Source organism: Argentina silus, assembly GCF_951799395.1.
Source record: "Argentina silus genome assembly, chromosome: 2".
NCBI lineage: Eukaryota > Metazoa > Chordata > Actinopteri > Argentiniformes > Argentinidae > Argentina > Argentina silus.
Genome location: NC_139656.1, coordinates 4,830,129 through 4,841,341, shown reverse-complemented (window position 1 = coordinate 4,841,341; position 11,213 = coordinate 4,830,129). Strand labels below are relative to the sequence as shown.

General features: G+C 45.8%; 1 protein-coding gene across 1 annotated transcript; it reads left to right on the top strand.

Annotated features, from left to right (window-relative positions):
• Positions 1–3,749: 3,749 nt before the first annotated feature.
• Positions 3,750–5,759, top strand: LOC310822232 (uncharacterized protein; the record flags this gene model as incomplete). The annotated part of the gene is made up of 2 exons (XM_083694580.1): positions 3,750–4,031; positions 4,113–5,759. 2 exons carry the CDS (start codon positions 3,750–3,752, stop codon positions 5,757–5,759), a joined length of 1,929 nt encoding a protein of 642 aa, XP_083550706.1.
• Positions 5,760–11,213: the final 5,454 nt, after the last annotated feature.

The following is an 11,213-nucleotide window of genomic DNA, read 5'->3' as shown; positions in this document are numbered from 1 at the left end:
TTCAAACGTGTCCCCCACCTTAAATCACGTTGCAACAGTGTAGCCTATCGCTCAGCGGCAGACTAACAGAGCGTCATTGGGGGCTTTATGAACGCTTATTTAGATCTCCCTTTGATAGGTATAAGCTTAACATTTTCTTATCTATGAATGCCATAAAATTATACTTCACAGTGACGTCTGCGACTCTATTTTTTACTCTATTGAAGGTAATCGGATGTAAAAACGGTGCAATCTTAGAATCGCATCAACGCGAGGGCAATCCACATTTAGACGCGCGTCACACCTCATGTTGCCATTTCAAATTGAGCTCGTTTGCAATAAATCCTAGTCTCAAGTAATCCAATTAAACAGATCACAAAATATTGCTTGTTAATTGTTGTTGGTTCAATATTATGTTCAATTCTAATGAACATTTCTCAATAACATACGGGGTTAGAACACACACACACAAACACACACTCACACGCACACACATTTTTATTATTTTTACAAAAACCTTCAACCTTCATTATTGTAGCCTATTCCTATCAGTAGAGAATCAAACTCCGTTTTGTATCAATTCAATAGCCTAGCTATTACTCTTTTGTGGGGCTTGATTATTAACTCTTTTGTTTTGTTGGGATTCATTGAGCACAATTATTGTCTTTTAAATTATATACCATCTTATACGCTAGGAAAGGGAAACACTTTATCCCACACTCTAATGTGCATTAAAAGCACATACCGCTTTAATGAATTAATGCAATATAGCTGCTAATTCCTGCTCAGAAACATTACAGCCATGGAGCTTTATGAGCAGTGTAATTGCCTAATGTGTAGGCCTATAGGTCTAAACACTCAATAGGAAAATATTGCCCATGTTATATTACTTTTTTTCTGTGCTCAACGGTTAGGGTTAAGGTTGGAAGTGCACGTGTGTGTGTGTGTGTGTGTGTGTGTGTGTGTGTGTGTGTGTGTGTGTGTGTGTGTGTGTGTGTGTGTGTGTGTGCGTGCGTGTGTGTGTGTTGTAATTTCACACAAATGATGATCAGAAGGCCCATCTGGGCCAGAATGCGCGGCTGACAGATGGAGAAGAACCAGAACGGCGCGAGACAAAGAGCGGAAAATTGAGCGAGCCCAGGAAATTGAGCGGAAATCGAGCAGCAGAGCTGAACCGCGTGCGTCATGGCTGCTCTTGTGGACCTGGTGGTTCAGGGGCACCTCGAAAATAACCGACAGGCCGTACGGGAGGGCTCTGGAGCGCACTGCACCGGCTGGTGTGAGGACGCGAGTAATTCTATCTCTGGGGCACGTCATCAAATCACCCTAATTGATAGCCTATCAACATGGTCACTCTGACTTTTTAATGCTCCTGAATTCCAAATGGGCATGAGAGGATGGAGGTGCATGCTAACATTCTATCTGAGAGATAAAAAGGCTGTGCACAATCCCTAACTCTACAATTTTCTCCCTTTATTGAAAAAAAGTACTATTTCATTCATGCCATTTCCGTTCATTCATCAGCACAGGGTAGCGTAGCCTCAGAGTTCCATCTCGACACGAACATTCTTATCAATGGATGTGACGTCAGCGCGCCACTCTGGCTGCGGAGTCACATGGTCCAGCGGGGATATATAAGAAAAAATTGCGCTGGCCGTGGTTCTGAAATTACTACTCGCGCCGCACAGATGGGCAAACTAAAGTGACTGTAATTAGCTGCGATAAAACACATCACAGACTTTTTTTAAATAAAAAGAACAAAGCCCAATCAGAATTTTCCAGGTTGTTCATATTAGAGCCTAAGGGGGAAGAGTTTCAAGTCTACTCTCTTTATGAATTATTAATGAAATAAGGACAGAGAGTTTACCCGTGGTGTGAGTTCCAGCACTTTTCCCGCGCGGGACTCCAGGTGAGTGAATGTTTTAGCATCCGTCCTCACACCTTGCACCACGCAGCAACAGCTGCAGCGACGGTCCTTGTTGGGTATGGATAACAATTCATGGAGGATTAACCCGTGCGTTTACCGCGTAGAAGTGTTGTTTTGTGTCTTCTGGATTGTTTCCCTCCCTTTCTCTAACACTGTGACTGCTTGTGGCACATATTCTTATAGAGTCTTACTGTGATGACTGTGATGTATAGTTGATTCACTTAGTTTTAGGCGAATGTACTTATTGCAAGTCGCTCTGGATAAGAGCGTCTACTAAATTATTAAAATGTCTAATGAAAAAAATGTAGAATTTAAGAAGTTGGCGACTCTCTTGAAGCAGAGCGACAGAGCGAAACGCACTCAATGTAAAAATGATAGGATGCAACCAACACAGCTTATATGGATTTCTCCATTTACATTGTAGATTGTAGATTGTCTCCATATACAGTAGGCTACATTTAGATATCAAATACGATTGAATGGATAGTTTACTATTGCCAATAATAACATCCAAACGAGAACTGATTGTGAATTTTGTAAATAATTCCCGGGATTCACACCGAACCAAATCATAGTGAACCGTTTTGACACTGGTGAGTGCTTGTGTTTTTTGGGGTTTATGAAATGAGCCTTCCATTCAAATTGCGGTTTGATGATTTTTCATCGTCGATATTTTTTTCTTAGCCTACTTTCACGGCACAAAAAGAGTTGCCTAAGATGGAAATGTACAGCCTACAGGTGTTTATAACGAATAAACAGAATTTTCATATCGAGTAGCCCACTTTGTGAATACAGATGATGCTCTGCTATATGCTTTCGTTTATTAGCCTAGAAGGATGGCTGCATTCCTTTCTTGCTCCACAAAGAAATATGATTTGCTGATATAGCCTGATCTGCTGAAAATTTCCCAATCACACGCACACAACAGCGAAACCAATGACCATGACAGTTGTCTTTGATCATTATACATACCTTGCGCTTTTGGGGTCGACGAGAGAATCGATGTATCGTGAAGCAGTGAGTGGAGGAATTAGAGACCGGTGGGTTAATAGCGTGGCTTGCGGTTTTACGCATGACTGGCCCCGCGGGCATGCAGAAGGATCGGCTCATGTCCATATATGGCGGATGGAACCACATAAATGCACTGAGGCTCGTGCAGACAGGGCGATCTCATTGTCTGTATTGCCAAAAAATTAAATAAAAATAGAGCACTTGTTCTACGATTAGGCTATCATTTTTGGTTTCAGGTGATGAGCCGCTTTTCATGTTCTGGAAAATATTTTGTTGCTATTCAGATACTGTATTCGTTTACGAAAGTTAGATATTTCAAACACGCATACAGATTATACACATACACATAAACGAGAAGAACCATATGTAGATTTTGGTCATTCATTGTTTGCTCTATGTTTCATGTAGCACTCTAAAGAACCCGTGGTCGCGAAGGCAGTGTGCATTAATTGACCGATTATCGCGCGCTTACAATAAAGAAACCTGTCACTGCCATTTATTTAATGAATGGTTGATTTGAAAATGAAATTAACACTGCTAATGACAGTCATACCAACAGTCAATAATTGTCATTATAAAAATCATTATCAGGCCTATAGCAGCAGCCTACCGTAGGCTACTTGTCATGATATTCCCCATTCGAAATTGATGGTCACAAGTCAAATCTATCTGCTTCCTCTGAGGTTTACACTGTTGAGTGTGAGCGTCTTTTCTCATCATTTCTCATGATTAACTGTTTCTCACTGTCTTTTCCTTCCATCTCTCTCTCTCTCTTCCACCCTCTCTCTATCTGTCTCTACCAGGTGCTCGCCCCCCCTCCTGCCTGTTCTGCATGGTCATGACCTGTCGCCACACACCCTCCACAGCCCGACTTGTCCTATTGGTCCTGCTCACTGTCACTCCACATCTGGCTGGCACCGCCCCTGTGGGAGGCGAGGGAGGGGAGGGGGAGGTGGAGGGGCGCACCCGGACACACCGCAAGGAGGACAGCCTCAGCCCCTTCTTCAGCCTCCCCAGCCCCCTTAACACACCCCCTCACAAGGACCAGGGCCAGAACCAGGGTAGTCCCACTGACATGGACCATGCCCGGGTGCTAGCCTCGGTTCTACTGGAGGTGCTTGATCATCCTAGGGGAGCGGAGACACAGTGGAGGGGAGAGAGAGAGAGGGGAGAGGGGCAGAGAGAGGAGCCAGTCTCTCTGGAAGCCCGAGGGGGTGAGGAGACAATGAGAGAGGGTGAGGAGGAGGAGGAGGAGAGAAGGGTAGGGGAGGAGGAGAGAGAGAGGATGGAGCAGCTAGGAGTAGCCCTAGTGGCAGCTGCCTTAGGGGAGGAGAAGGAGGAAGTGGAAGAGGCGAGGGAGGAGAGGAAGAGGTCTGAAGGGGAGAGAGGCTGGCTGATGGAGGATGAGGGGGTTCCCATTGACGGTGGAAGTAAGGAGGGGGGAGAGCAAGAGGAAGAGGATGGGGATGATGGAGGAGAGGGAGGTATTTTGGGGTGGGAGGCCAGACTAAGCTCTGTCTCTGAGGAAGGAGACCCCTCACTACGTCGTAAGACCAGAGGCTACTTCCAAAACATCGACCTGGGACTCCAAGACAATGAGATTCTGCCTCCCCTGAAGGGCTACAAGGCCTACAACACCCAGCTGGCACAGGCTGGCAAGAAGCTGCGCTGGCAGGAAGAGCAGGCGGGCAACAGCCCTGTCCATGGAGGTAACTTCATGGATGACTTTGAGAATGAGGCAGAGGAGGAGGAAGAGGAGGTGGAGGAGGAAGAGGAGAGCCTGACGCGTGCAGAGGAGGAGGCGCGGGCTCGTGCGGAGCAGCAGGAGGTGCAGAGGCAGCAGGAGGAGGCCGAGAGAGCCAGAAAGGAGGAGCAGCGCCTGGCAGACATAGCCTCTGACATGCTGCTGCAGTACATGGGCAGAAAACAGCAGGGGGCGCCCTACCTGAAGCCTCGGCAGAAGTCCAGCCTCGGCTCCAACGGCAACGCCGCCGAGGACAAGCGTTCAGAGGAGGTTGCCGCCGATGACGATGACCTAGACCAGCAGATGATTGACAGACTAATTGAGATCAGTAGCAAGCTGCACCTGCCGGCGGACGATGTGGTCGAGATCATCAGTGATGTAGAGGAAAAGAAGAAGAAGAGGAAGGAGCTGCCACCCTCTAACAATCCTATCGCACCGCGCTACCGCCCCCTGGTGCCTCCTCCCCTCGCTACTGGCCCTATGTACCACTACACAGTCTCCAGCAACCCCAAAAAGGCCCCCTACGCCTACAAACCCAATAAAAAATGGCAAAAGGACAAAGCCAACGCCAAATACTACAAGCAGGAGTACTGGTATAAGCCTCAGAAGCAGCAGGACTACTGGTACAAGCCCCAGAAACAGTTCCTAGCCTTCCCCTCCTATCCTTACTACCAGAAGCCATACCGTGCATATTACCCCGTCTACTTCCCCTACCCCAAACCCCGCTACTACGGTAAGCCCTCCCCCTCCAGGGACCAGCCATTGGACCCCCAGGACTATGGCCTCCCGCCCCCCAGGCGCAGGCACAGGGCTGGAGCTAAGGCCCGGGGGCAGGGCTGGAGGCAGCAGCCAGCAGCACGTCTTCCTCCCACCCCTTACATCTCTAACTACATCCTCCCCCACCCACGGACCTACCAGCCCCTGCCTCCCCCCAAACCCCGCTCCCCACCCGGGAGAGGCAGACGTCCCCCCTACTTCTACCCCCCTGTTACCCCAGTAGACGACTATGAGGAAGATGGGTTGGTGCCTCAGATGGACAGCGAGGAGGAACTGGAGAACTTTATAGAGAGGATCTACATGAAACGTAGAATGTACTAGACACCATGGGGCAATTACTAAGACAGAGGGACCAACAGAGGGAGGAGAGAGAGAGAGATGGAGGGATAGTAAAAAAGAGAGTGTGAGAGAAAAAGAGAGGTAGAGAATGGATTTAAAAGAGGGGTATGGTGAAAGAGGTCGAGAAGAGAGAGAGAGAGAGAGAGAGAGAGAGAGAGAGGGCGAGCAGTGGAAAGATTGCTTTGCTGTTGTTTTTCCACTCTGTACTTGTTTTTGTTTGTTCCTGGCCAGGAGCGGGAGAGGGCGTTGTCAGTGTGAACTCCTCTCTGTAACCATATTCAGCCTCTCACTCAGTTTACATTGTTCTTCAGTTTACATACAGAACATACAGGGGTGTATGTCTGGCTCCATTCAGGTCAGTCTCTGATGCTTTTGCATGTTTCAGAGTTTTGGGGGTTTTGTAAAAAAGAAAAAAACGAGAAAAGAGAGAGAAAGAAACATGCACACATAAACAAAGAAACAATGTGCCAATGGCAAGAGACTCATGTTTACAGAATCATTTTGTCTCTTTTCTTTCTTCTGTCAGTCATGGTACATTCTGAGGTCCTGACTGTGAAATGTGTCATGAGAGGGTCTGACGGTGCGAACGACAGTTACTTCACCAAGACAAACACAACAACTCTGTAACAGTAAGGTGAAGCACTACTGGAAACAAAGCCTGCCAATGGACCATTTTTTGATCAAGAAAGTTTACATTTTCATGATGAGTATACTGTACATATTGTACTGTATTGTATTCAACTTGTGTATTTGCATGTTGTGTATCTATTCTCTGGTAAGATCAACACATTGTTCATATTTGAAATTAACAAAGGTGCCAAACACATTGACACATTCCAGTTATCTCAAACACTAGAAGTTATGATCAATATGTGTATTGCCTTACAACAAACTCCCTTCCTTTCTCTCTCTCTCTCTCTCTCTCTCTCTATCTCTCTCTTTCTCTCTTTCTCGCTCTCTCTCTCTCTCTCTCTCTCTCTCTCTCTCTCTCTCTCTCTCTCTCTCTCTCTCTCTTCTCTTCTCTCAACCTGTCAGGAAAGGTACACCTCATCTTATGACATCCCTACAGCATTATAACCTTTGCACAGAGCTGGACCTTGCGGTCTCCTCAAGCACAAACTGACAAACACTTCCATTGAGTTGGACGAAGTGGAAACAATAATTTATTTAGGGGGAAAGGGGGGCTATTGTGTTGGAATCTTATGGCAGATCATATATGGTTAGTACACTTATCCTGGTTTGGCCATTCAGGTGTACTGTACAGTTCTCACACACGAGACTGGCTTTTCACTCAACCAATCCTCCTCACATGTCCTCTGCTTTTCACTCATCCACCCCTCCTCACTCATTTTCCTTCCCTCGGTTCCAAAACTACTTGAAGTCACGTTGTCTGTTCTGCCACCTACAAAGGCTTTCTTTTTTAAACTCTGTGAATCAAGAGGCAAACACAATCTGTTAACATTTAATTTATCGTCAAAAGAAATTCACAGTCAAAAGAAATTCACAGTCAAAAGAAATTCACAAAGGAGTAAAAAAAAGTTCTGGGAAAGGGGGAGGTGGGTGAGCTTAAGCCGTTAAATCTGCACGTCTTTCTACTTGCATCAAAAAAATGAACAAAAAAAACAAAAACAAAAAAAAACAGTGTGGAGAAATCAAGGCGGTTGTTTCTCTGAATAAACTGTGATCATAAAAAAGAACCCTAAAAGGAAGAGGACTATTGTCCCTACAGTGAAGCCGTCTGTCTTGTGAAAGGAGAGTGTTGTTGTTGATGTCACCTTTGGGATTGTAAAATGTACAGTGTGAAATAAATATGCCTGTGCAATGTGTAAATAAAAGCATGATGATTACTAGTTTTGCTATAAGAGGAAAAAATAAAAGCAACTATTTTATTAAAGTTCAGTTTTTTAATGCCTTTTTGGAAAGAGTTTTATGATGCACAGTAGCAAACACGAAGGTCAGTATTTCCTACTGATGAAGGATCCCGTAGGAAATTCAAAACCATATATTAATCAACTTAATCACTGTTACTGTTGCTGTAACCACTGCAAAGCACTGCACTACACTGATGCATATAAAGTGCTTTTATGCAGTAATAATAATCATTTAATTAAGTAGGGACAGATACAATTAGACATTGACACATTGAATAATCATGAGTCAGATGCATTGCACCATCATGCATTAGCTTGTGCTAATTAGCACAACAGCGCTGCAGTAGTGCAGTAGTAGGCCTATGACTGTAGTAGGCCTATAGTAGCACTATAACTTCTCTGGTTCTGCACAAATCTGGCACACACGTCTTTGTTTGGCTATGAGTGTGTGGGAGAACATGTAAAAGGGAGAATTAGAAAGTGTGTGTGTGTGTGCGTGTGTGAGAGAGAGAGAGAGAGAGAGAGAGAGTGGTGGGTGAGAAAAGATATAGAAAAGTGGTTTGAGAAATAGAGTGCACTGAGAGTGAAAGAGAAAGAAAGTTAGGGGGAGAGAGAGAAAATGGAAGGGAGATGAAGGGACAAGGAGGGAGAGAGAGGGAGAGGAGAGAGACAGGGTGAGGAGATGAGAGAGAAAGAGAGAGAGAGAAAGAAAGAGAGAGAGAGAGAGAGAGAGAGTGAAAGAGAAAGAAAGTTAGGGGAGAGAGAGAAAATGGAAGGGAGATGAAGGGACAAGGAGGAAGAGAGAGGGAGAGGAGATGAGAGAGAAGAGAGAGAGAGAGAGAGAGAGAGAGAGAGAGAGAGAGAGAGAGAGACGGGAACTGCAGTGATTGATGAGTCACATGATTGGCAGATGAGTCATCCATCTCCACACTTAACTGCAGAGGACCTCACACACACACACACACACACACACACACACACACACACACACACTCACACTCACACACACACACACAAGCGCACTCTCTCTTTGAGCTGTATAGTAATTTGGTTGCTGGCATTGAAGATAATGATTGAGTCATGTTAGAGCCCGCCTTGATTGATTCTGTGAGGGAACAGAGCCAACCAATCAGCAAATGGAAAAGGGTTTGATGGACACACACAAACACACACACACGCGCGCGCGCGCGCACACTGGGGGAGGCTGGTGGAGGAAGAAATCGGAGGTTGGGCTCATTGTAATTCAAGGAACGGAATGGTATCAAACATTACGTTCCAGCCTCCCCTGGCACACACACACACACACACACACACACACATACATACACACATACAGAGAGAGAGAGAAAGAGAGAGGAGAGAGAGAGAGAGAAGGAAGTGAACTTTATTGCGCATTCTTTATTTAATTGTACCTCATAGAGTAAAGCGTAAACAGTAAAACACCTCTCTGTCAACCCTGATCCCTAATTTCTTCCCTCCCACCATCCTCCCTCCCCATCTCTCTCTCTCCATCTCCATCAAACCTCTCTTCCCCCTATCCTCCCTCCATCCTTCCTCCATCTTCTCTCCCCCCCCTCTCACCACTTCAATGCTTTCTTCCCTGAAACCCACCGTACTTATGTCCTCTTTCTCCCCATTCCTTCCCTACTCCCTCTCAACCATCTATTGTTTTGTATGCAGCCCTGAGGGAGAGAAATGGGTGAAAGGCAGTCTCACTGCACCACTGTCACAAAAGACTGGTGAGTCATCGCCACTTATGTCCCCGGCTCTCTTCCCGAAAAACACACACACCAAAAGCACTCAAATTACCCCTTACCTGTACAGCTATCATACATAATACACACATATACACACATATACACACACATACACACATATACACACATATACACACATATACACACATATACACACACATACACACATAATACACACATATACACACATAATACACACATATACACACATATACACACATATACACACTCTCTCTCTCTTACAGCTACACTGAAGAACCATCCACGCACATCCTATACGTACGTTGTGCACTCTACATTCACACACACACACACATACACACACACACACACACACGCACACACACACACACACACACACACACACGCACACACACACACACACACACACACACACACACACACACACACACTTGCACCACTAAATAACCCTGACGACAGAGGCAGAGATACCTCAGATATAAAAACAGATAATTACAGTGAGTCAGCCACAGTATGGATAAAAGCACTGAAGATGCTCTTGACCATACCTACACACGCACGCATGCACGCACGCACGCACACACGCACACGCACACACACACACACACACACACACACACACACAATCAAGCCACTGCAGAAAACTTAGGATCCCAGTGGAAGCTCTACAAAAACACTCTACCTCCATCTTCTGGTCAGCGTATGCTATGGCACATTATATAAATCCTGTCGATAGTTGGATGTGTACTGTATATAAAAGACAGTGGAAACAAAGAAGAAAAGTCAGCTTCTAACTAAACAGGGGAGAGACATAGTTCTATAATTCACATTACTGTGGTGATAAGCATCAAGTAATCAATCCGCTGAAATGGTTCACCTAACATCTCCACAAGGTCACTCAAAATGGAAACACTTATTTCAATTGGTGTGTCAATTCTACTCAACTGAATGTCTGTTCCAGGTTAGTCCGGGGTGGCCCTGGCTAGTGACAGGGTGTGCCAGGCTAGGGGGACATTCGAGCCCTAGCACGCTTATTCTTTTGAGCAAAGCTGCTTGTGAGCCATTCAGACACATCAAATATTAAAGGCCTGGAGTTTCCGTTTCGTAGAAGGAGAGAAGAGAGAGAGGAAAGGGAGAACAAGAGAGTGAAAGAGAGAAGAGAGGTAGATAGACAGTGAGGAAGAGAGGAGTGTGTGTGTGTGTGTGTGTGTGTGAGAGAGAGAGAGAGAGAGGTAGACAGACAGTGAGGAAGAGAGGAGTGTGTGTGTGTGTGAGAGAGAGAGAGAGAGAGAGAGAGAGAGAGAGAGAGAGAGAGAGAGAGAGAACGACACAACAACAACAACAACCACACAGGCACCCTGGGAGGGAGACACAGGAGCAGGGATGGATGGAGAGAGGGAGGACAGAGGAGAGGACAGCCTGTGGTAAGAGAAGTAAAGAGAGTCTTAGTATTGCTGGAGGGTTTTGGCTTTGGTGTGATTGTTTATTTAGTATCTCAGTGTAATCAGCTGTCGGCTGATTGGTTGATAACCTCTTAGTGAGATGCTGCCACTGAAACTTGTTCCTTAGAAGGGGGTGAGACACAAGAGAAGGACACCTTATATCCACTGACGGAGGTGGAGAGGGGCAGAGGTTGTTTTTGCGGTTGGTGGTGGTGGTTGTGAATGCTACAGGTTGTGTGTGTGTGTGTGTATGGGGGGGGGGGGGGGGGGGGGGGTGATGTTGTTTAATGCCTGGTTGATCAGATTGAGTGCATCTGTTTTACTACTGTATATATTTATTATTCCTGTTATTCTCCCTGCTATCCTATCTCTCCATCCTGTAAC